General features: G+C 39.9%; 2 protein-coding genes across 4 annotated transcripts in view; one reads left to right on the top strand and one right to left on the bottom strand.

The window, feature by feature from the left end:
- Nucleotides 1-22123, top strand: part of LOC105712005 (uncharacterized) — an 88747-nt gene extending 66624 nt beyond the window's left edge. The window contains exon 3 of the mRNA XM_012444916.3: nucleotides 21686-22123. Coding sequence (XP_012300339.2) covers nucleotides 21686-21877 — 192 coding nt within the window. The 3' untranslated portion in view covers nucleotides 21878-22123. The remainder of the gene's footprint in view (nucleotides 1-21685) is intronic.
- The window catches only part of MSRB3 (methionine sulfoxide reductase B3), a 186150-nt gene continuing 181640 nt past the window's right edge, over nucleotides 21913-26422 (bottom strand). For all 3 annotated transcript variants that reach the window (XM_012444910.3, XM_012444913.2, XM_021670230.2), the window contains one exon: nucleotides 21913-25452. In XM_012444910.3, the coding sequence (XP_012300333.2) occupies nucleotides 25282-25452 (171 nt within the window). In that variant the 3' untranslated portion in view covers nucleotides 21913-25281. The remainder of the gene's footprint in view (nucleotides 25453-26422) is intronic.

Below are 26422 nucleotides of genomic sequence, written 5' to 3'. Positions count from 1 at the left end.
CCAGCCCCTTCAGGACCAAGGCTTTTAGTCCCTCAGCTTTCAGGAGTGTTGGTTGCAACATTTCACTGCTGCATTTCTAAGAATTGCCCTCCGTTGAAGGAAGCTGCCTTGACCGAGGCTGCAGTGTCTCACTGGGGCCAGCTCATATCCAATGCCTGGCCAATGGGGTAGGTACAAAGGTCTGGCTTCCTTACCTTTATGGGGACAAGTCTGAGGGGCCAGCTCAGTTCCAGTATTCCCTATGGGATCCACTGAGGCCTCTGGTACAAAATACATTGCAATTCACCTTCTCCCTTTGCCCCACTCTGCATCTTTCACCTGCTCACAGATATTGGTCCTGCAACTGCATGCATTCTTCCATCTCAGAATCCCTGTTCTAGGGAACTAAGCATAAGTCCCTTCCTCCTCCTGTTGTTTGGTTTCCAATTTGCTGTCTGTTACTCCTTCTTCATTTAAACAGATATCTCTATCCATACATACATGTATATTTTGTGTGTATTTGCATTGCAGGAGTTGCAGGGGCATATAAATCCCTTTCACATTTAGCCAATATCCGGTCCAATCGGAGACTGTTTCCAATGACAAAAATCTGACCTGAGATGGCTTAACAGAAGGGCTCACAGACTGGGAAAGTCCAAGAAGTAGTCTGGCTTTAACAGCAGTTGATCAGGGGTTCAAATGATGTCACTGTGACTTATTTCTCTCTATATATTTCTTAGTCTCTCACTGCCCTGTTGGCTTAATTCTGAAAGAGCCTGTATCAGTTAGCTATTGTCACAACGATGTTGCCTAACCAGCAACCACAAAGCGTCAGAGGCATTCAACAATGAACATTTCTTTCCCATACATCAGCCCGGCCAGCTGATGTCAACTGGGCTTACTAGACCCCATGGGAGGGCTAGTGAGACCCTGGGTGGTAGCTCTGCTTCACATGAGGCTCTTGCTAAGCTTGGCTCTGCAATGTAGGTTGGGAATGTATCTTTTCCTTTTTTTTCGAGACAACAGAATTCTCCTCTTGTTGCCCAGGCTGGAGTGCAATGGCATGATCTCAGCTCACTGCAACCTCCACCTCCCGAGTTCAAGCAATTCTTCTGCCTCAGCCTCCCAAGTAGCTGGGATTACAGGCATGTGCCACCAAACATGGCTAATTTTGTATTTTTAGTAGAGACAGGGTTTCTCCACGTTGGTCAGGCTGGTCTTGAACTCCCAACCTCAGGTGATCCTCCTGCCTCCGCCTCCCAAAGTGCCGGGATTATAGACAGGAGCCACCATGCCGGGCTGGGAATTCATCTTCAGGTCTGGCTGAGAGGGCAGGAGCTACGCTGAGAGACTCTTCTCATAGACACCATAGAAGCACAAAGAGCAAGCCCAACAGCACCAGCACATTTCACGCCTCTGCTCCATTATGTTTGCTGCCATCTCATTGGCCAAGGCAAGTTATATGGATGAGCCCAAATTTAAGAACTACTCAGATAGCAAGTCACGTGGCCAAGCCCAACATCAGGCAGTTAAGAGGAAGTGGGTGGGGGGAGGAAGGTAAATATGTAAAACAATCATCAGACCTAATAGAGTCCTTCTCCCATTACAGTCCCAAAAGACACAACATCCTCAGCATTTACCTCTTCCCAACTTCAGGTCCAAGGAGATGAACGCCTGTCTCAAGCCCCAGCCAAAATCTCCTTGCTCCTCACTGGCCCTGGTGCATCCTCAGCCCTCCTTGCACCAATCACTGTGACAAACAGGATCTCAGGCACTGACTCCCCGGGCACTGACCAGAGCTGGGGAGGTGGATCACCTCATTCACATGGCATGGGTTAAATTCCACAGACAAAGGAACACAGTTACCAGAGTGACAGCTAACGCATCTTGGGCTGCAAGAAACCACATGTGTCCACAGTGGAGACCTCATTCATTCTGCCTGCCCCGCCTCCATTCCCCTTTTGCTCCCAATTCTGGGGCTGTTTCTCATCGGCTTGTGTTCATTACACTTCCATTCCTCCCTCGGGGCCTGCCCAGGAGAGCCTTGTTGGGACTCTGGACACCTGGGCTCAGCCTCCCTCGAGCTTTCCTCTCAGGTTGCCCTCCTCAAATACTCGCAAAATTGCCCTTTCTCTTAGGGCTCTTTCTCCAGATGGCCAATCTCAGGGCACGGATTTCTCTATGGGTGCCTACCCTGGCTCTGCCCCCTGAGGTCAGAGAGCTCGCTGACATCAGCCATCTCTTCCATACATCATGTTGACACCTCGGTCTCCAGCTCTAGCCCAGGGCTGGGTTGCATGTCCAGGGCACACGCCAGCCTCCCTGACACCCACATCTCCGGACTTTTGGCTGCCCTGGGGCCTCTTCCAGGTCTGTTGCATGGTAGAGGGATTTATTTCCTTGACGTTTTAGGGTGGGAAAAGACTTGCTTCCTGGCGATGTTCCAAGAAGGAGGCGATCCACCCAGGAAACAAACAAGAACCTTTTCTCTGTAGTCTTCCCTGCTTCCCGTGTCAAACACTCCCTGCTCCCACTGAGTGAAAGGAAAGCTGTCAGGATCAAAGGCTTGGATTTGTGATAAACTGCTGCTGGCTGGACTCAACAGGAAGGACTGTAAGCACTTTAACTCCTTGTTACCCACTGTGTGCTGACTGCACTCATAAGACTTCTGAAGTCACGTTTCAATAAATGAAACATCTTTTTATAAGCAGAGAGCCATGCCAACTGGAAGGTTTGAAAGAATGATTAAGGACCTCAAGGTTAACAAAATCTGCCTTGGAGTATTTCTTGATCTCCTCTATTACTCTATAACAGATGATCTAATAGATTTGCCCCAGAAGAGAGAAAAGACTAAGAATATGGGTCCTGGAGGCAGACTGACTGTGTTATTCTGTCTTTCACCACTCCTTAGCTAGGAGATCTTAACTAAGCCACTAGTCTCTCTCTACCTCTGTTTCTTCATCTTTAAGTGGCAGATAAGAATTATAGGGCTCATGGTGTAGTTGGGAGGAAAAAGTAAGATACTTTATATGACACATTTATCCCAGTGTCTGGCATATAATATAAAAGCGCCATTAGCTTTCACCGTGGTTATCATCATTACCATTTTCATTATTCCAAAGGAGGAGAGTGGGCAACACCAGGCTTGCTCCCTCCCTTCAAAGGCAAAAGTGACAAGATGTGCCTGGCATGATCAGGAGTTGCCCTTTCTCTTAGGGCTCTTTATATGACACACAGGCTCAGAGTCCAGTGACCTTTAGGTTCTGTTACATTAGCATGTGACAGGAGCTTTGCCATGCCTCCTAAGACAACAAAATGTGATCATTTTCCAAGGGAAAAAGAAGTTGTAGCCTAAGATTACTAAGCAATCATGTAGGCAGAACTGGGAGGAAGACTATGCCATGAGTAAGCCCCAGATCTCTTGTTCCCTAATTACCTTCTAAGGACTCTGGCTTCATGATACAGCCATGAACAAAAGGGGTTTGCAATCTAAAGGGAGAGACGAATACCACAGATACATCGCTAACTCTATGTCTGTGGCAAGGGCTACACAAATATAAATCAACACTCTGAAAGGGTTTTGCAGCTCTGCATTTGCTTATGGACACTTGAAATTCTTCATTGCAGAATGCATTTTACATTACTGCTAACTCAGGGCAGAGTTAAGTAGTCGAGAAAGCACTCGGTGCTTTTGAAATCCTAAATTGTTCCATTAAATTCTAAATAAGGATAAGATGAAACTTTGGTAGTTTAGCCCTGGCAACTTCCAAGACATTTCACTTCTTGTCAAATAAATTTTATTAATTTACTTCCATGGGGTTCCAGTCATTAAACCTTTCTGATACCACCACCATCATTCAATTTCTGGGTCTGGAACCGTTACGAACCATAACACACCAAATGAGCACAGCTATAATGTTGGAGGAAACCACAGTGAACCACATGTCACTCGCGGTTGTTTTCCCAGAACCAAATTAAGGAGAAACAGGATGGTTTCAAGAAACAAACTGTTAAATTTATGGAGTGAAAAAATATCTTACTTTTAATTATAGTCTAGACGGCCTATCTTGGCAACCATCTCCCCCAACAGAGAGTAATTTGCTGAATGTGGGGTCGGTAAGACAGCAACAAATGAAGGACCACTTGTCTTAGCACCCTGTGGGAAATCCCTTCCTCTCCATTGGCTGAACGAGCCAAGTAGAAAGGACATTAATGAAGAGCAAAATTCTGAGATAAGACTCTTATCTAGAAATCCAGGAGAAATGGCCAAATGGAAATAATAGTACTTCAGATTCTTTACTTATCCTTATGATATTTATTTAACTTTTATTTTAAGTTCAGGGGTACAAGTGCAGGTTTGTTACATAAGTAAACTTGTGTCATGGGGGTTTCTTGTACAGATTATTTCATCACCCAGATATTAAGCTAGTGTATCCCTGTAATATTTATGTGAAGGTGAGAACTGCCATCAGGACTGGACTTAAAATATTGTCAACGGGAATAACATTCTTCGATGATTGTAAGGAAACCATTATACTTAACGTCGTCCAATTCTCTCTTGCGCCAATGAGTTGTAGAATGTTAGAGCATAAAGGTGGTTGGACTATTCAAATAATTTTGGCAGAAAGTCAGATTCAAAAAAAATTTGGACACTTCAGCTTTTAGAAAAGTAGGCATTGATGAAGAGGAAAGAGAGAGTTGAGAAATAACACAGCTACCAGGAGAGCCTTTCCTCACTAAAAGGCAGGAGGAAGAAGAAACAGAGAACAAGAAGAAAAAGAGAAATGGGAGGGGACAAAGGAAGAAGAGGGGTGAGGAGGAAGGCAAAAACAAGGATTCCAACAGACTAATAAATCCACAAAGCACCTTTTAAAAATTAATTAATTAAATTGACAAATTATAATTATATGTAATTATAAGGCATAATGTGATGTTTTGATGTATGTATAAATTATAAAAAGACTAAATCAAAACTAATTAACATATCAATCACCATGACACCTTATCATTTTCTTGTGGTGAGAACATTTAACATCTATTCTATTACCAATTTTGAAATATATAATTATGATAAACATGATCATCATGCTGTGCAGTAGACCTCTCTAAAACTTATTCTTCCTGTCTAACTGAAACTTTGTACCCTCTGACCAGCATCTCCCCTTTTCTCATACCTCCCCAACCCAGAGCCTCTGTGAACCACCATTCTACAGTCTGTCTCCATGAGATCAACTTTTTTAGATTCTACATATAAGTGAAATACAGTATTTGTTTTTCTGTGCATAGATTAATTCACTTAGCATAATGTCCTCCAGTTTCATCCATGTTGTAAATGGCAGGATTTCCTTCTATTTAAAGGCTGTATAGTATTCCATTGTGTACATATATTCCACATTTTCTGCATTTATTCATCCATTAATGAACACTTGTTTGCGTCCATATCTTGGCTATTTTGAATAATGTTGAAATGAACATGGAAGTGTAGATATTTCTTCAACATATTAATTTCAATTCCTTTGGGTATGTACCCACACAAAGCAGTTTATTTTAATCCATTTTCTTCATATCACTGATTTTAAGGGGAAAGATGTGATGACAGCATTGTGAAGTTTTTCCTGTTGCCACTAAAACAGCCTCTTAAAAAGAAAGACCGCTGATTTAGAGAGAAAAATATGAGTACTAATTTACAATTCAAGGAGAATTGAAGGAACATTGATTTGATACCTGCCAGACAGCCAATCAATGTCACAGTGGCAAAAGACAAGACATCTGGTAAGACCAAAGCTCTTCATTGGTTGCATGGACCCTAAGTGAAAGACAGCTGTGGTCAGATCTGCCAGTAACCTTTTTGCAGGCCCTGAAGCAAGATTACAAATAGAGGCACTTATACTTTGTATATAAATATTTTAAAGTTTTAAATTAAGCTCACAGACTCTTACATAAAATATTTTTTCTGTTTCACAAATTTATTTCCATAATGTTTAACAAATATTGCTTCATAAGAACAAAATGTTAAAATATGGGTAAATATATGGTTTTTAGATGATGAAAAGTCAGTACAATAGCAAAAGAGTAAATTTTTTTGTTATTGGTCAGGTATGGGTATTCTATTGATGGTCAATGATATTAAGGTGCATAATAAAATGAAAACATACATAATTCATAATTTATTATGCATGAATTTCATAAAATTGATGGTCTTTACCTTTAAGTAAAATCTATGTTCAATTGATAGTAATTGTATGAAGAGTTAAAATATAAGTAAAACCATGTTCAACATATATAAAATTTGGACATTTTTTCATCAAAAGGTATATTAAAGTAAATGTTAAATATAATTCAAAGTACTTTTAATTTATAAATTCAAAAGTTGTCACCAATAACAATCAACATTATCTCTTACATTTAAAAAGCAAAATATAAATTATAATTGATAATAAAGTTTTAAATCATACTTATTTAAGAAAAGCTGGGTTTTTATCAACTTTTTGAAAATCTTTTTTTTTCTTTTCAGATGGAGTCTTGCTCTGTCACCCAAGCTGGAGCACAGTGGCACAATCTCAGCTGACTGCAACCTCCGCCTCCCAGGTTCAAGTGATTCTCCTGCCTCAGCCTCCCAAGTAGCTGAGACTACAGGCACATGACACCATGCTTAGCTAATTCCTTGTATTTTTAGTAGAGATGGAGTTTCACCGTGTTAGCCAGGATGGTCTCCATCTCCTGAACTTGTGATCCGCCCTCCTCGGCCTCCCAAAGTGCTGGGATTACAGGCGTGAGCCACTGTAGCCTGGCCAAAAATCTTTTTAAAAGCAATTTTTCTTAAGCCAGATGCCATGGCACACACCTGTAATCCTAGCTACTTGGGGGACTGAGTCAGGAGGATCACATAAACACAGGAGTTGAGGGCTTCAGTACATTGTGGTTGCACCTGTGTAGAGCCACTGCACTCCATCCTGGGCAACATAGTGAGATTCCATCTCTAAAAAAACTAAAAATTAAACAAAAAACAAAACTTTATTGAGGTATAAATGATATGCAAAAAACTGCACATATGTAATATATACAATTGGATGAGCTCAGACATATAGCACATGCCCAGGAAATCATCACCAGAATCAAGGCATCACCTTTCGAAGTTTCCTTGTGCCCTTTTATTCATTTTCTATTTTGCTTGTTTTTTGTTTTTGTGGTTAGAACACTTCATGTGAGGTCTACATTCTTAGCATAGTTTAAGTACACAGTACAGTATTGTTAACTATGGGCACTGTGCTGTACAGCAGATCTCTAGAACTCATTTATCTTGTATAACTGAAACTTTACACCCATTAAACAACTCCCTATTCCCCACCTTCACTCCCTATCCTTGGCAATCACCATTCTTCTGTCTGCTTCTATGAACTTGATTGTTTTAGAGACCGCACGTAAGTGGGATCATGCACTATTTGTCCTTTTGTGATTCGCTTGTTTTACACTTAGCATAATGCTCTCCAGGTTCATTCACGTTGTTGCACATGGCAGGATTTCCCTTTGAATAATATTCTATTGTATGTATATACCACACTTTCTTTATCCATTTATTCACTGATAGATATTTAGGTTGCTTCTATGTCTTCGCTACTCTGAATAATGCTGCGATAAACATGGGAGTGCAGATTGTTATTTCAATTTATTTATATATAAACCCAGAATTGAGATTGCTGGATCATATGGTAGTTCTATGTTTATTTCAGAAATCCCCATAGTGTTTTCCATAGGGGCGACATCGTTTTACATTCCACCAACAGTGCACAAGGATTCCAGTTTCTCCACATCCTCAGCAACACTGTTATCTGTTGTTTTGTCTTGTTTGATAATGGCCATGCTGAGAGGTGCGAGGTGATCTCTCATTGTAGTTTTGATTGGCAATTCTCTGATGGTGAATGATGTTGAGTAACTTTTTGAAAATCTTAATTAAACCTTATTCAACACTTTTCTAAAAGTAAAACTAAATTTATTAGTTGTATTAGCTATAACCAATTTTAGCTAATATAGTGCCAATTAATTGCCAATGTAAAGAATTACTGTTTTGCTTTGTGCATTTCAAGTCAAGACATAATATATACAAATTTGACAGAAATATGCATTTTTTAATGGCATAAAATATTCCTCAGCCACCATGTGCAACTGTTGTGAATACACAAATACTTTTAAGCATTTCCTGAACCCCCTTTTAGGACACAAAATGAGGCAAGTAAATGGACCCTCAGGGCTATGAAAATGACTTTTTGTTAGTCATAATCAATAGATTATAAATGCATAATCTATTACATGCATGCCAAGAAAGAAAGAGTTGACAAGTTAGTGAAAATTGTGTTCTCCCTAACCTGGGTGCTGCTGCCTCAATCATTTCTTCACTCAGATGCAGCGTCATCTTCAGTCTCAGAAGTAGAAGGAAGCACAGACCCTCACAGCATTTGAACCATCAGTCATTGTTAACAACAAAGGGCAAAAAATATGGAGAATATATATCCTGGGTCCTGAACAAGTCATGAGAAGAGAATTCATTTGGGGTGACAGTCGTATTGTCAAACACTCAGCATCAGATTCCAAGAGACAAAAATGCACAATTATTTGTGATATGCTGGGGCTTCCAAAGCCCAGAGCAGGACCATCTTGCCCGGGTTTAAGGAAGGTACCACTTGTGGTTCAACTTCAAGGCCAAACAAAGGAAATTTAGGTTAGATTGTAAAATTGTATATGCTATGTCTATTCTTTTATTCATTTTTAACCTGCATATTTTTCCCTACATAATTCTTACAGTGAATAGTTAATACATGAAATTATGACCACCCAGCGTGGGACCTTGGGTCAGTCACTTTTTCCTGTTTTCTCATCTGTGAATGGAGACCAGTGAACTAACTATATAATTTCTGTCTTAACATTACTAGCTTTTGAGTTGCTGTCTTCTTAAGAAGAAGAAAGTTTTAGTGAGGGAAAAGCAAGGGGCTGTATAGTTGATAAGACCTTGTTAGCTCTGTGATTTGGGGCAAGTTATCTCACATTTCTGGACCTCAGATTTTATAAAATAGAGAAATTTATGACTGCCTTGGAGGATAGTATTCAGGATTAAATGAATTAATACATACTAAGTGCCAAGCAGAGTGTTGTGTGCACCAGAAATGTATAGCAAAACTAACATTTGGAAGAGAAAGCAAGAAGAAATGTGTGCATGCATTTATGCATGTGTGCATGATATGTTCATGCCTGCACATACACATTTATTGGAAACATTTAGGACATAGAGATTGGGATCTGGGGTGGGAGAGGTGGGGAGTGGGTTGGAACTCAGAGAAACACAATGCAGAGTGGAGAAATAAAACATTTTAGATTGTCATTAATATTCTTAGAAAAATGAGAAAATATTCATTTTCATTCTCTTTTTCTTTCTTTTCTTCTTCTTCCTTTTCCTTTTTTTTCAAGCAATTTTCCTGCCTCAGTCTCCTGAGTAGTTGGGACTACAGGCATGTGCCACTACACCTGGCTAATTTTTGTATTTTCTAGTAGAGACAGGGGTTCACTATCTTGGCCAGGCGGGTCTTGAACTCCCAGTCTCAACCCACCTGCCTCAGCCTCCCAAAATACTGGGATTACAGGTGTGAGCCACTGTGTCCAACCAAAAATATCATTTTCTTAATAAGAAAAGGGTATAAAAATGGAGCAATGAGGGAACAAGAGCTGTTGGAAATGAGGGAGGAATATATGAAAGAGATATATACATTATATATGTGTGTGTGTGTGTGTGTGTATCAATGATAGGTGTAAAAAAATAAGTAAAATGGTTGTAAAGTAATGAAAGAAAACTTCCTAAAAATAAAAACAAAAGAATGATGTGATGGAAATACAAGAAAAATATAAAAATTAAATCAGCCCTTGAAATATAACATCTGACTAATAGAAGTTACAACAATAAAGAACAGAGAAAACAAAGGATAAAGGCAAAAACGTAACATGAGAAAATTTCTCAGAATGGAAGGACACATATCTCTAGATTGAAAAGACCTACCAAGTGCTTTGCAAAACCAATAGGAAAAAGCCTTCATTGGGCATATCATCTTTTCTAAACTCTTACAAAGGATCAGACTCTCCAGTGGGTATCTCAACAGTAACCCTGGAAAATACAAGTCCATAGAGCAATGCCTGAAAATTTGAAGAGAAAAGTGATTTCCACTTTGGAACACTATACTCTGTGGAAATATTAACAAAGTATGAGAAGAGGATAGAGTTATTTTCAAACATATCAAATTACAAAACTTTAACCCTGCATGTGCCTTTTCATGGGAAAGCAGAGAGGATGTACTGTACTGAAAAGAGGGCATAAATGAAGGCATCTGGTAACAAAGGACCCAGCACAGGAGAAATGTGAAAAGAATGCTTAGGACAATGGCAAAACAAGGATCCAGGGCATCAGCTATGCAGAGGACCTAGAAAGCAACCAGTCTAACTGGAGCATAGAATTGTGAAGAGAGAGAGAGTGTGTGTGTGTGTGTGTGTGTGTGTGTGTGTGTACTCAGGATGGATATTTCTTGGAATAAAATGTAACTAGTGTATTTTCTGACATATTTTGGAAAGCAGAAAAGTGTTTTAGAAGTTATTTTAGAAAGCTATCTGCTATGATTTGAATGTTTGCATTTGTCCAAAAGTTATGTTGAAACTGAATCCCCAAGGCAACAGTGGTAAGAGCTAGGGCCTTAGGGAGATTATCAGGTCATAAGAGTTCTACCCTCATAGATAGGATTAGTGCCTTATAAAAGGGTTGGAGGGAAATAGGTAGACCTCTTTTTGCCTGTCTGCTCTTCTGCTATTTAAGAACACAGCATTTAACTCATCTAAAGGACACAGCAACAAGGCACCATCTTGGAAGCAATGATAGGGCCTTCAACAGAAGTGAACCCTGCTGGTGCCTTGATCTTGGACTTCCAGCCTCTAGAACTGTAAGAAATAAATTTCTGTTCTTTATAACTTACCCAGTCTCAAGTATTTTGTTAAAGCAACACAAACAACTAAGACAATACCAGAAGATGTAGAAAAGCTTAACTAGAGAGTCAATGAAAGAAATAGTTTCATAGTTTACCTATGAAGAGAGAATGATATGGGAACCAAGGCTCAGTAGTTGGGGTAAGGATGTTATCCAACAGGCCTTTCCTAAATTCCCACAGTACTTATGCATTTAGGGGCCCTATTAAAATGTAAATTATACCTTGGAGTTATCATGATCACCTTTGTCGTTCATATTAGGAGTCCAGGAGTACACAAACTCACGTAACATTATATTGGGAAGTAGGGAAAAATTTTTAAATAATTATAATAATTTTTACGTAAAATAAGAAAAAATAAGCTTTATCAGTATAGGTAGTCATCACTTTGCATGATTCCATTATGCACAAATTTTAGTTACATCTTCATTAAATAATACTAGTCTACTAGGAACATAGCTCATATTTCAATTCCCACAATAGATTAACTGTGGGCAGCTTCATAAAGTATAAACAAATAGGAAAATGTAGCCAAGAAATGAAAAGTGATAATGCTGGAAGTGAAATAGAATCAAACATAAATGGCATTATAGAAGAAACAAGGGACCATGGATGTCCACACTGCCACCCTTTAAGATACTCTAGGTTTGCAGACAGAGAATGTAGTGAAGGCAAACTTATTGACATAAATGAGGAAAGTGGAGGTGATGAAAAGGATACAAATGTCTCAGAAGAAGTGACACTGGCAAAAGAAAAAAAAAGTCACTCTTGGAGATATTTCCCAACATCGAAAGGGGCAAAGGGCAAAGTGTTGGAAGTGGATCCAAACATAGAAAGGATATGATCATTCACCCGGCATAGAAAAGATGGTCTCTCTGCAACTGCTTTTCCTGCCCCAGTGACAGTAACTACCATAATCTGAAAAGAAGACAGCATCGATATCAAATAAAAACAGAGGGATGCATTTCCAAGCAAAAGGTGTTTAGTAAAGGTAAACATTTTTATGCCATATTAAATAACATTAAAACTATTTAATAACATTAAAATTATTTTTGCATGCATTTTGGAATGTAAATACTATATTACTATAGTGGTGAACATACATAATTTAGAAGTAAATGTACATATTACATGGACATGCCAACATTTTTTATTTATAGAGGTGTAGGATCAAAAATTTGGAGACCTCTATTTAAAAGCATAGGCTTTACAGTCAAATGTCTTTTCTGGATGCTTTCTAGATACATAATCATGGTGAAGTTATTTGCTTCCCTGTGCCTTAGTTTCCTCATCAGCAAAATAGGGATAATAACATTACCTAACACAGGGGTTACAAACCAAATGTCTATACGAGATAGGTAGGTTTAAAAAAAAAGTCCTGTGACCTTCATACTGTATATTTTATTTTTCCATTTTGGTAGAAGCAGGGGTACAAAATATTTGCATATTTTAAGAAACAATGAAACTATGCAAATATAAAGACAAATGGGAGCCCATGAGAAATGGCGAGGCTTATGGCAGACTGGAAATGTCATCCTCACCTCAAGTGTACAGCTGCCACTCGCACTACCTGGCAGCTACCCAGAACTGCCAGATTCTCCCTCTACTCCAAAGAATCAAAAAAGTGATATTTTTATGTGAAATCTCCTGGTTTTTAAACATTGGCAAAAAGGTGTTCTTAAAGAAAGTCAAATACCACATGTTCTCACTTATAAGTGGGAGCTAAACAATGTGTACACATGGACATAGACAATGGAGTAATAGATACTGGAGACTAGGGCATGTGGGAGGGTGGGAGGGGGGTGAGGGATCAGAAATTACTTGTGGGGTGCAATGGACACTATTTGGGTGATGTTCACACTAAAAGCCCAGACTTCACCACTATGAAATATATCCAAGTAACAAAATTAGCCTTGTACCCCTTAAATCTATTTTTTTAAATATGTTTTTAAGAAGATTCAGGTAAAGAAAGCTTGCATTAAACCTCCAGTCTGTGACTTCTATGTTGCCCAGAAAATTAAATGAGATCATAAATATTAGTATGGGTCTAGCCTTTAATAAATGCTGGGGGTAGGTGGTAGCTATTTTCTAACAGATTAAGCTCCTAGTTCTGTGGGTATTGCTCAGAGAACAGATCTAGGTAGGGTGTTACAAGAAAGGATAGGATGAGGCAAAGAAAATGAGAGAGAAGAGGAGTGACAATGAATTTCACCATCTATTTTGCTAAGAATGGATTCTAGCTACCCTTTTTTCCAGGCACTGATTTATTTAAAGTGTCTGTCCTCAAGAGGAGCTCCAAATCTGGTGAGGGAGACAGTTATTCGAAGTGATGAACTCTAGAATCAAGACATGAACGAGTGAAAGTGGAAATACAGTCATGCGTCATTTAATGATGATACATTCAGAGAAATGTGTCAGGCAGTTTTGTTGTTGTGCGAACATGACAGAGTGCACTCACATAAACCTAGATGGTACAGCCTACTGCACACCTGGGCTATGTGGTACAGCTCATTGTTCCTAGGCTACCAGCCTGTACAGTATGTTACTGTCCTGAATACTGTAGGCATTTGTGACACAATGGTATTTGTGTATCTCAACATACCTAAACATAGAAAAGTAACGTGCTGTGCTATAGCTACTACAACATCAGTAGGCAATGGGAATTTTTTAGCTCCATTACAATCTTAAGGGACTACAGTCATATCTGAGGTCCGTTATTGACTGAAATGTCCTCGTGCATCACATGATCGTACACTTATGCCAGAGGAGGAAAGGAAATTGGCAGTATACATCACGAAAGAGATGCTATTGGAGTCTGGATTTGAGGGATTTCTGAAGCCTATGAATCAAAAAATGCAAAAGGACATTTCAGGCAGAAAACATTATATAAAAGGATGTGCACCTTCGGCATGTAGTAAGAAGTCTACAGTGAGGAAGAAATGGTGAGAGAGCAACCAGGATGGACAGGTCGTAGCCAGACTCCAATGGGCCTCTGTAGATTCAGCTACAGTGTGTCTGTACCACATACTACAGTGGATGCCAGGTGCTGAAATTTATAATTCCAAAAGATCACTGGCTGCATTGTGGAGGCTGAGAGGAGGGAAGAGAGCCTGGAGACAGGAAGCCAGTTTGACAGCTGTTGCAGAGGTCCAGATAAGCTCTTGATAGCCCTCCCTGAGCAGAGGGAGTAGAATAGAGGTGGAAGCAGATATGAAGGACCTTTCAGAGGCTGGTTTCTTCTCAGATATGGGATGCAGAAATGGAAGAAATGACACTGAAGCCTCTCTCTAAGCTCCTCCTCTTCCTATTCCTTTGGTTGTCTCTCTCTCTCTGTATATATACATACAAGGTATGCCTGTATGTATGTATGTGTGTGTGTATATATTTGTACGTGTCCATAGACACACACACACATGCATATATATATATACACACACATACATGTATATATACACACACATACATACATACAGGCATACCTTGAAGATATTCTATGTATTTTGTTACACATCATGACAACAAAGTAAATATTTCAGTAAAGCCAGTCATACAAATTTTTTGGTTTCTTGGTACATAAAAAAGTTATTTTTATACCATTCTGTAGTCTAGTAAGCCTATGATAGCATTATGTCTAAAAAGTGTACAAACCTTACTTAAAAAGACTTTATTGCTAAAAAATGCTAATCATCATCTGAGCCTTCAATGAGTCATAATTTTTTTGCTGGTGGAGCGTCTCGCCTCAAAGTTGATGGCTGCTGACTGAGTGGGGTGGACGTAGCTAAAGGTCGGAGTAGCCATGGCAATATCCGAAAATAAGACAGTGGTGAAGTTTGCTGCACTGATTGACTCTCCTTTCATGAAAGATTTCTCTGTAGCATGCGATGCTGTTTGATAGCATTTTACTCATAGTACGACTTCTTACAAAATTGGAGTCAGTACTCTCAAATCCCACTGCTGCTTTATCAACTAAGTTTATGTAATATTCTTTTGTTGGTGGTGGTGTTTTAGTATTTTTAATTTTTTCTCTTTTCCCATCCTATGTACTTCCTTGTAAAAGTTTACATAATATTCTAAATCCTATACTGTAATTTCAACAATGTTTACAGCCTCATCCCCAGTAGATGCCATCTCAAGAAACCACTTTTGGCGCTGGATGCAGTGCCTCATGCCTGTAATCCCAGCCCTTTGGGAGGCAAGGCAGGAGAGTAACTTGAGCCCAGAAGTTTGAGACCAACCTGGGCAACATAGCAAGAGCCTGTCTCAAAAAAGAAAAAAAAATCACTTTCTTTTCTCATTTGTAAGAAGCAACTCCTCATCTGTTCAAGTTTATCATGAGATTGTAGCAATTCAGTCACATCTTCTGACTTCACTTCTAATTCTAGTTCTCTTGCTATTTCCACCACCACAATAATCTGCAATTACTTCTTCCACTGAAGTCTTGAATCCCTAAAATCATCCATGAAGGAGGAAATCAACTTCTTTCAAATTCTTGTTAATGTTGACATTTTAACCTTCTCTCATGAGTCATGAATATTCTTAATGGCATTTCAAATGATGAATCCTTTCTAGAAGGTTTTCAATTTACTTTGCCCAGATCCACCAGAGGAATCATCATCTACATCAGTTACAGCCCTACAAAATCTATTTTTTAAATAAAAGGACTTTAAAAATTGCTATTTGATCCACAGGCTTCAGAGTGGAGATTGTATTAGCAGGCATGGAAACAACATTCACCTTCTTGTACATCTCCATCAGAGCTCTTGGGTAACCAGGTACATTTTCAGTGAGCAGAACTATTTTGAAAGGAATCATTTTTCTGAGTAGTAGATCTCAACTGTAAGTTTAAAATACTCTGTAAACCATGCTGTAAAGAGATATGCTGTTACCCAGGCTTTGTTTCATTTATGGAAAACAAGCAGAGTAGATTCAGCATAATTCTTCAGGGTCCTAGAATTTTCAGAATGATAAATGAGCATTGGCTTCAATTTAAAGCCACCAGCTACAGTAGACCTTCACAAGAAAGTCAGCCTGTCCTTCGAAACTTTGAAACCAGGTATTCGCTTCTCCTCTCTAGTGAGGAAAGTCCCAGATAGCATCATCTTCCAATAGAAGGCTGTTTTGTTTACATTGAAAGTCTTTTTTGGTGTAGCCACGTTCATCAGTTCCCTGGGCTGGATATTCTGGGTAAGTTGCAGCTTCTCTGTCAGCACTTGCAGCTTTACCTGCACTTTTACATTGTAATGATGACTTTTTTCTTCAAACCTCATGAACTATCCTCTGCTAGCTTCAAACTTTTCTTCTGCACGTCTTCACTTCTCTCAGCCTTAATATAGCTGAAGAGAGTCAGAGCCTTGCTCTGGATTAGGCTTTGGCTTAAGGGAATGTTGTGGCTTGTTTGATCTTCTATCCAGACGACTCAAACTTTCTCCATATCATCAATAAAGCTGTTTTGCTTTCTTATCATCCATGCCTTCCCAGGAGTAGCATTTTTAATTTCCTACAGGAGCTTTTTCTTTGTGTTCATACCTTGGTTAACTGTTTGGTACAAGAGACCTAGCTTTAAGCCAATGTTGGCTTTTGGCCTGCCTTCCTCAGTAAACTTAACCATTTCTAGCTTTTGATTTAAAGTGAGAGACATGTGACTCTTCCTTTCACTTGGACACCTAGAGGGCATTGTAGGGGTATTCACTGGCCTAATTTCAATGTTGTCTCAAGAAATAGGGATGCCCAAGGAGAGGGAGAGAGACCAAAACAATGACTGGTTGTTGGAGCAGTCAGAACACACACAACATTTATTAAGTTTGCCATTTATATAGGCTCAGTTGGTGGTGCCCTAAGACAATTATGACAGTAACAGCAAAGATTACTAAATCACATATTGCCATAACTGATGTAATAATAATCATTAAAAAGTTTGAAATATACCAAGAATCACCAAAAAGCGACACAGAGACATGAAGTGAGCACATGCTGCTGGAAAAATGGCACCAAAAAGTTGCTTAATGCAGGGTTGCCATAAACCTTCGATTTGTAAAAAATGCAGGATCCGTGGAGCACAATAAAGTGAAGCACAGTAAGATGAGATGTGCCTGGATATATCTATATATCTATATGAATGCCTTAAAAAGGAGAGGGGGTGAGGCAAATTAAAAACAAAACTTCTGAGATGATCTCAGACAACCACTACTTCTCAAAATAACCAGAAATGTGTTTGAAAAAGTTACAGATCACACCCCAACTCTTTCTCTGAACCACCTTGTTTTCTTCTCTTCTATGTGAAAGACTACATATTTTTCAAGACCCAGCTGCACTTTCATCTCTAAGTGAAGCCTTCCTTGACTGCCACTCTCCCTGCTTCATCACTTTTCTAGGGGAGGATAATTCATACTTCTCCCAGTTGAGTTTTCATTACATTTTATTTACACTTCTGCATAACCCTATGCAACATGCCAGTATTATGCATAATTAGCTGCATTTCTGTTTTTCCAGCTGATTGCACCACACAGGGAGTCTTATTCAGTTTGGGGTTTCCTGTGCCAAGTATGGTACCTGGCACCCTAGTATGTGCTCAATAAATCATGCTGAATGTATGAACTTCATATACCAGAGGGATAGGCTGGAAATAGAGATGGCAGTTGGTTTTGCTTGCAGTTTGTATTGCTGTTGTTCTTTGTTTGGTCTTCATGCTGTTAGTAAGGTGAAGTCTGTGATAGTACCTAGTGGGGTAAAGATTTAGCATTTGTAAAATTTCGGCATGATCTGCAATCCATATTAGAATTCTGGGATTTGGTAGTGAAGAAAAAACACTAAGGAGATTTGAAGAGATCTCTGTTTCTTCCCTAAAGTTTCCCTGCCTTTTCCCTAATGACATAAATGGAAGACTTGGGCATAAAGAATCAGGAACCCCACTGACCATGTGTGTGGAAAAGGCCCCTCCTATGTAATTGGATGTAAAAAAAGAAAATCTCTTTTAGACAGGCACAGGGTTTTGGCTGAAGTTCAGCCACATACCTATTCTAAGCTGAATTTGGGTATAGCCCTAATAATTGCAGTTACTCTTTAGAGAAAGAACCCAAGAGGTTTACCTGGAGATTTTTTCCAGATGTAAGCAGGTATGTGAGAAGCGCAGTAATGAAGATGTAAACCGGATGAGGCCATTTTGTGCCCCATAGTCTTTCCTCCAATCGCTCGAATGCTGGGAGATGTTCCCCAGCAATCATAAGGATGATGCAACACAGCCATCTAACAAACACCAGATGACTGAGTAGTCTTATAAGCTGTGGTGTTAAAGAGAAGGGGGGCAAAGCCCCAAGTATGAATGCCTCTGCACTTATCAATCTGTCATGAACTGTAATCAAACAGAAACAAACCTCTTAATTCCGTCAGTTCTTGGGATAGGTCCATCAGGTGTCCTGTAGGCATGCTCTGAGAGTGGTGAGAGCTCTCAGGAACCTGTCATCCTCCTTCACCCTCCCACGGCAGAGTCTGACTTAGTGACATTGGTAAAGACACCCCACCCCCACCACCTGGGCTTTCTATCTTTCTGGATGAGAAAGGATGAGCTGGATCAGCTATGCCAGAAACTGAGTATTTTAGTTAAATGCATCTTTAGTATCACCTCTATCCTTTTTTTTTTCTCCATGTGAATCCAGAATAGGACTTTTTTGTTATGGTGGTTAGAATTCTTAAGGGTGTTACTTGGGTAATGGGTGCACTAAAATCTCAGAATTTGCCACTATAGAACTCATCTGTTACCAAAAACCGCTTGCACTCCAAAAGCTATTGAAGTAAAAAAATTGTTTTAATTTAAAAAAAAAAAAAGAATTATTAAGAGTGTTAAAGTTAGCCCTTTGAGGAAAACTATGAAACTCTCTGTAACCAAAGTGTAAGAAAATCAAGACATACAAAGGCTTAATTAGGCACCTCTGAAATAGCACACACTGCAGAATGTATTTTGGAAGAGTGAATTGCAGTTAACTTGAAACAAATAAGAAATGAAGAAATGATATATACATTTTTCCCCCCAGGGTCAAACCCACCACAGCTGAAAACTGTCCAAGTAGTGAGTGTCCTACATGGGAAGCAGCCAAGAGTGGAGTTAGGGGCACAGTGTTTGAAGTCACAGGAACTTGGATTTCAATTTGAGCTTGGCCATGGACTGGCTATGTGATTTGTCTTAACTGTTTTGAGCTGTTAGCACCATCATCTGTAAAATGGGGATAAGAGTACCTACCTCACAGTAGAAATAATGGATCAAGTGCCTGACATTGCTAGAGGTTATTCTATCCATAGTATTATTAAGGTAAAAAGAAACCGTGTGGTGAGATTGAACGCCTTGGGAATAAAGTTGAGGCAACTGCAACTTAACAATTATGACTCTCTCCTGGGCTGTCTTTATACAAATAACCTCTTTCACTTTGCTTTCTAGTTATTTACACTTCTATACCTTGCCCATGTCAGGGTTGTGCTGAACTAAGCACTTATTAATTACTGACTGATTTGTCCTTCTGCTTATTCCGGAAAATCTGTGTGGTTCCAGCCTAACCTGCAAGATAATAAGGGTGAGTGAGTATATGTTTACTGGGAATAGCAGGGTAGACTATGCAGGCAGGAGAGCTGAAAACCTTGAAATAAGAATGAGGATCCTTGGCTGGGCACGGTGGCTCACACCTGTAATCCCAGCACTGTGGGAGGCTGAGGTGGGTGGATCACATGAGGTCAGGGTTCAAGACCAACCTGGCCAACATGGTGAAATTTCATCTTTACTAAAAATACAAAAATTAGCCAGGAATGGTGGGATTACAGCCAGCTGCCTGTAATTCCAGCTACTTGGGAGGCTGAGGCAGGAGGATCACTTGAACCTGAGAGGCAGAGGTTGCAGTGAGCCAAGATCACACCACTGAACTCCAGCCTGGGCAACAGAGCAGTGAGACTCCAAAAAAAGAAAGAAAGAAAGGAAAGAAGGAAAGGAAAGGAAAGAAGAGGAGAGGAGGGGAGGGGAGGGAAGGGAAAGGAAAGGAAGAAAAAAAAAGAAAAGAAACTCCCTGGCATCCATAATCGGACAAGTTGGTATGGTTTTGTAATCAACTGCAAATTGGGAAAATCTTATGTGGGCTGGGAATATAATTTGGCTCCCAAATTTCAGGTCACCATGGTCTTATTACATGGTGGTTCCATAAAAGCTCCTTACACCCACAGGACAGCCTTTCAGGTGTTTTGGGCAAGGGGTGTCAGAGCAGCCTCATTTAGAGCTTACATTCATCTTCAGGCCAATCCCTCTAAGATTGGCACATAAGACTGACCTCTGGGAGTAACTGGATGGAAAACATTCTTGCCAGAATATTCTTCCACGGCAGAGGGCATTTTTTCAGGCCCCACATCAAAATATGGTGAAATTTCGATCTGCTGTGTAAAGCACAATGAAGGTTTGAAACTGGTATGTGGTGCTAACAAGCCTGTCTCAAACAGAGTTTTTAAATTCAAACTTTTTGAATGCCAGTATCTTCTAAAAGTCATTTTGTTGTTAAGATCTTGATAACAATAGCAGTTTTTTGACAAAAAAAGAGTTGAAGATTTGGGTATATGGCAACTTTGAAGAAATCTCTTAAATGGTTAGAAAAAAACATGATGATAATGTTGAAAGGTGGAGGTATAAGAAAATGGAAGAGATGGGAAAGGTGACATGTAAATTTATACACTGAGGTCTGCTCTCTAATTCTTGACATTACTGTGATGAACCCTACCATGGATGTCCTGTGGTTCTAGAAAGGCACTGGGAAGCACCATTGGGCAGCCCAGGCTCAGCCCAGAAATGCAAATAGTTTAAGATGGTGCTAGTGAATGAGGACAGGCTAGTCCTCCAGGACAAGATAAATGGGCAGTGAGGAACAACAAGAGTTAAAAGGCATGATGTTTTGGAAAAACTATCCACCCACCCCTATAGAAAGAAAATTACTGATGAAAAAAAGCCATTTTTGAGGGTCAGCTATAAATGCTTTTAAAATTAATACTAATTGAAGTTTTCTCACTAAAAGTTCCAAGGCAGTGGTTCTCAAATTTGAATAAGCACAAGAATCACATGAAGGGCTTGCTAAAGTGCAGACTGCTAAGGCCTCAGCCCAGAATTTCTGATTAAGGAAGTCCAGGATGAGGCCTGGAAACTTGTATTTCTGGCAAGTTCCCAGGTGATGCTGATGCCTCAGTGCCTGAGGACTACACTATGAAAAGCAGTGTCCTAAGGTACACTACATAAAGTTGCTGGCCTGTGAATTTTAAGATCCCAGGAATATGACTTAAAAAACTGGCTGAAGAACAAAAGTCTTCATCACTCCACTTCTGCCCCCTAAAGTAAATAAATCAACAAAACAACTCAACATTTCAACAACAAATAATACAATACCAAAACTCATCTGTAGAGATGGCTTTTAAAGGTGAAATCATCTGTGAGCAATGGAAAGCTCCTAATATACTGCCCTATAGACCAACCCTTGATGGTAGTGTAAGTTTCCTATCAATTTTTTTTAACAGAGGCCAAGGCATCAGTGTGGTATCATTCCTGCATTTTTACCCACAGAGTTGTTGTGTTGGAACTCCCAAGTCCATATTTTACGCAAGAAACATACACAAGCTGCTGAAGATTTTGCTGAGGTGAGGTGAAGATTGAGTAATTCTACAAATGTTTCCCTTTCCTCTAGTCTTTCAGATCCCTGGAGACCTCTCCCTGGGCCTGTGGTATGGAGAGTTGGACTTCACCCTACTGTGAGAGACCCAACTTCCAAAGACTGCATCAGATGAAAGGCTCTCTATACAGACTGCAGACTTGTCAGCTGGTTAAGGAGGCAGACAGAGCAGTCTACCACAAACTGCAGTCCATGTATCTGTGCTGAAAATAAGAGGAGTCTTTAGGAAGCAAAGAAGAAAATATTTTTATAAAGAAATTTTATTGCATAATTCTTGTATACAATAAACATTGGAAAAGGGTTTTTAATGAAAATTCATGTCTTTTTTCAAAAGTTTTGAACTGTCTGGAGAAAAATTACTACAAAGCTATCTAAGGCAAAAATAATATTTAACCGTCAAAACAAAAGATAATCCCCTTCACCATTTTTTTTTTTTTTTTTTTTGTATTTAAAGCAAGACATTTTAAACACAATTAGCATGGAGAAGTTTTCAAATTGCTACATCATTTGCATTAAGAATTTAAATGCATCTAAGAAACACATGGGGCTGTTCTCTAATACAACAGATACTGCTGCTTTCTTTAGACCCATTCTGCTTGAATGTAGGTCTGTACTTTTTGCACGCCAACAGAATCCGGCATCTTCTAATGGTACAGTAAGAGCTGGAGTGCAGAGAGGGAAAGTCCCATACACTTCCTATGTTAAATGGCATAACTCCCACAGATCACATACACCTCGCCATATTGACTCACTTCATTGCACTCCATATCCTGCAAAAATAAATCTAGTGCTCGACAGCTGACATTATTGCTCACTGACGTTTTAGTAATATATTTCTTTCACATAAGACAGAAATATACTGAAATTTGATACCACTTAAACCCAAAAGCAATCTGGAATTAAACCACACTTTTTTTCAATGGATGTTACATTTTTCTTAAAGTTGATCCTGGAAAATGTGGTAGAAGAAAAACTGGCTTTCCGTGAAACAAAGACTAAGGATTAGAAAAAGAGGGTTTTTTTGAGTGAAATGTTAAGTTCTATAATAAAAATGAAGGAAAAATGACAATACAGACTCTGTGGAGAGGGATCAGTACAGCCACTCACTGACCCTCCTTGTCTACCCCGACACTGTGGCCTGCATCCCAGGGACCCCAGGGGAGGCTATCCCACAGAACTAGAGCAGCCGAGAGGTGCTGTGTGTGCCTCTGAACGATGGGCTGCAGGCTATGGCAAAGCCCTGAGAGACCCATTTCAGTGGCCACCTCAACACGGAATCCTGGGGTAGCTGGGAAATATTAGAGCTTCTTCTGTGAGATTTAGAAAGACTTGTAGGATGGTCTGGGTGTTGATGGCTGAGGTCTGGTCTTAAATTTTATACCTCATTTTTAGAAGCCTATGAATTCCAGAGTGAACCCAGGGCCTGGGGTGAATGTCTTGGAGCTGAGAGGGCATCTGGATGCTCAGATAGAAATCTCTTATGTGAACATCCAGATAAGAGTAGGGCTTATCTGGAATCACAACGTTGCAGCGTACATGACTATGAAGAGGCCACCCAGATGTCGGGCTTCTTAGGGAGGTGCTTGTAGAGAGAGACATGGAGAAATGTGGACATGGCCACATTGACACTGTCTGTCACAGCTTTTCATTCTAATTTCTCGTTGTTTCTTTGTAATTGTCAAATGTCCCTCTTTCTTTTTTTTTTTGTCCTGGTGCTTACAAGGAAAGCTTTCAAAGATTTACAAAAATAATTTTTTTTAAAAAAACTACAATTCAAGATTAGCATTCAAAGCTACAAATACAATGTACATTCGTCACACACCATACCTTCACACTTGGCTACAGCAATGTTGACTAATATCACCATTCTTTATACTTGTGAAAACTTTATTGTGCACAATGACATCCATTCCACCAGACTCAATGTTATTAAGCAACTGAGCAGAGCTTCTCAAAGTAAAACTAGCTGTGTTGCTACAAAGGGAAATTCTGGCTCTTGGCCCAGCTATTTCTATACCAACCAGCTAAGTCAGCCTCCTCTCTGCTTCTTTCATTTCAAATGCCTGGGCTTTGGCCTTTGAGGCAATTAGAACCAGATCAGTTTAATTTTACAACACTGATCTCAATTGTCTAGCAATATCGTGAATTTGCCCTGAGAGTATCAATACATTTTACAAATATTATGAGGCCCCAGTTTATACATGAAGAAATAGGCACAGAGAGGCTAAATGGCTTGTCCCTTGTCACACAGAAGATTATGTTGAGTATGAAACTTGAGCTTCTGTTTTAGCTTTCCATGTGAATCCCCATGTCTCTCCAAAGGTCACTTGGAGCTCTGTGCACAAGGGCCCCTACTTGGATTCTGTTTGTTACTTGTAGCATCCTGTCCGTTTTTCAGCCCAGCACTGAATTTTTCAGTACCCAAGACTTCATCTTTGGTCTTCTCTGCTCTCTGTTATTCCTGCTGCCTTGATGAAGTGTGTCGTCCTCAATCTTTTATTTTACACAGTGGAATTTACCAAAATGCCCTTCCAGCTGCAGCTGCTTTTAGGTGTGGAAAGAAGGACTTATAAAAAGGCAATGGGCAGGTGTTCTTTTTTAATTTTAGACCAAGTGGGGCTCAATATTTTACAGTTGTCTTACATTCCAACGCTATTTTCTTTTTCTTTTTTGGACAGGATCTTGCTCTGTTGCCCAGGCTGGAGTACAGTGGTGCGATCTCACCTCACTGCAGCCTCTGCCTCCCGGGTTCAAGTGATTCTCCTGCCTCAGCCTCTGGAGTAGCTGGGACTACAGGCATGCACCACCATGTCCAGCTAGTTTTTGTATTTTTAGTAGAGATGGGGTTTATCATGTTGGCCAGGCTGGTCTTGAACTCCTGACCTCAAGTGATCCACCCACCTTGGCCTCCCAAAGTGCTGGGATTACAGGTGTGAGCCACCACGCCTGGCCTCCAATGCTTTCAATGGAAAATAAAATAAAATAAAGGCCTAACAGTGAGGTAATGTTTACTTCTCTGCCATAGCATTCAGTATACCCCCTCGGATCTGGCAACAATTTAACATAAGGAAAGACTTTAGACCTTCACACCCATTTAGTGAGAAAAAAAATGACCTTAGCTCAAACTTTCCACAAAGCTGAGCAGTCTTATTAAGACATCATTCCATCCTTATCTTAGGTGGGTCTGTGCAAGGCCTCACGGCCACATGTCTTGCAGTCTCCACGCCCTGCACTTCCCAGCTCTGGTCTCTACACTGCAGAGGAGATCTCTATTTTCACTTTTGAAGACCATGAACCCTCTGCTTCTGAATCAAAGGAGGAAAAACTGCAAAAGAAGCCATGTGCTCAAAGAAAAGAATGCCAAAGGGTATAAGTGGCTTGTGAAGAAGTTTCACAAAGCTGTCTCCATTTTCTAAAGCTATAAACAGTTCTTGATCTAGTCAATAGCAAAATACATGGATGGCCAGGGCTTCTGTTTAAGCAAGAAAAGAAAAAATATCAATAGCACAAAACTGCCCTTATAGTTTTTGAAAAAATATATCTATTTAAGATAAACAATTTTTAATAAGCTGTGCATTAAGTACACTTTGTTTCCATCACTCTCCATTACTCTAGAGCTCTGCTTTGTCTGCCTGGGCCGGGCTGGCGACCCCACTGCCTCCCTCGGCGGTGGCGCCACCGCTATCCGCAGGTGTGAAAGATAAGGCAGCCGAATTTATGCAGTATCTTTTCCCAGTTGGACGAGGCCCATCGTCAAAAATGTGCCCAAGGTGAGCACCACACTGAAAGAGAAGAACAAAATGTAAGCGAAAAGGCATGCACAAAGCAGGCTTTGAGAGGAACTCACATTAAGCAGTTTAAATGGATGACCAGCCTGTAGAGAAATGAAAGAAACTATCATGGATGATTTCTAATCTGCCTGTCAATAGCCACAAAGATGGTTTCTGGCAGGCTTTGCACCACATGCTTAGAATAAAAAACACTAGAATTGTGCATATCAGAAATCATTTAGAAGCCACTGTATTTTTTGATCTGTGAAGTTTCTCAGCCAGCTGAAAAATGACTGCCATAATTTTATGAATCAAGTTGACCCTTGATCTTCCCTTGTAAGAAACATGGCAGAATAAAATCTTTCCCCTTGGCATTACTTTTGGCTTTGGATGGGTGGGTTTCAGATATGCAGAAGTCCACTGAAAAGATACTGTTTAACTGGCCATGACTGAGGTGATGTTTGCTTTCATGGGCAGTAAAACTTAACATCAGACAAGGATTGGATGTTCTTGGAACCCAGCTAAGCAATGGCAAGGCTCAATAGATTTATGTCACAGTCACCAGGGCTGCAAATGTAGCAAAAGGAAACATCTCTAGTGTACACAATTGTTTTTTTCCTGGCTTCCAATAAGTGGAGTGTCATGCTTGCTTCTTTATCCAAATGAACTATAATATAAAGAAAAGGAATAAGCTGTTTAGCTAAAATCAATTTTACTGACTATTCAAAAGCTGGGGAAGAAGAGACCTAAGGTCTAGACAGAGGCAGAAGGAGCATCATTTTGATGTTTGAGAGAAATTCAGCTCCAAGAAAGTCTGTCCAAAAAAACTGGCTCAGTGAATAGCTCTGCACTAAGTGTTTTCACGCTGGGTACAGCTTCGGGAGATGAAGGTACATCTCACACTCCGAATATCTCCTACCCTTTTCCAGCAGGGACGGGGTGAAGGAGATGGAGACACTGGTGCAGCATATTCACAAGCAGG

Source organism: Aotus nancymaae, unplaced genomic scaffold (assembly GCF_030222135.1).
Source record: "Aotus nancymaae isolate 86718 unplaced genomic scaffold, 86718_ANA_hifiasm-v0.15.2.pri h1tg000016l, whole genome shotgun sequence".
Classification (NCBI taxonomy): domain Eukaryota; kingdom Metazoa; phylum Chordata; class Mammalia; order Primates; family Aotidae; genus Aotus; species Aotus nancymaae.
Note: the sequence above shows the minus strand (reverse complement) of the source record. Positions and strands in the feature narration are given on the sequence as shown.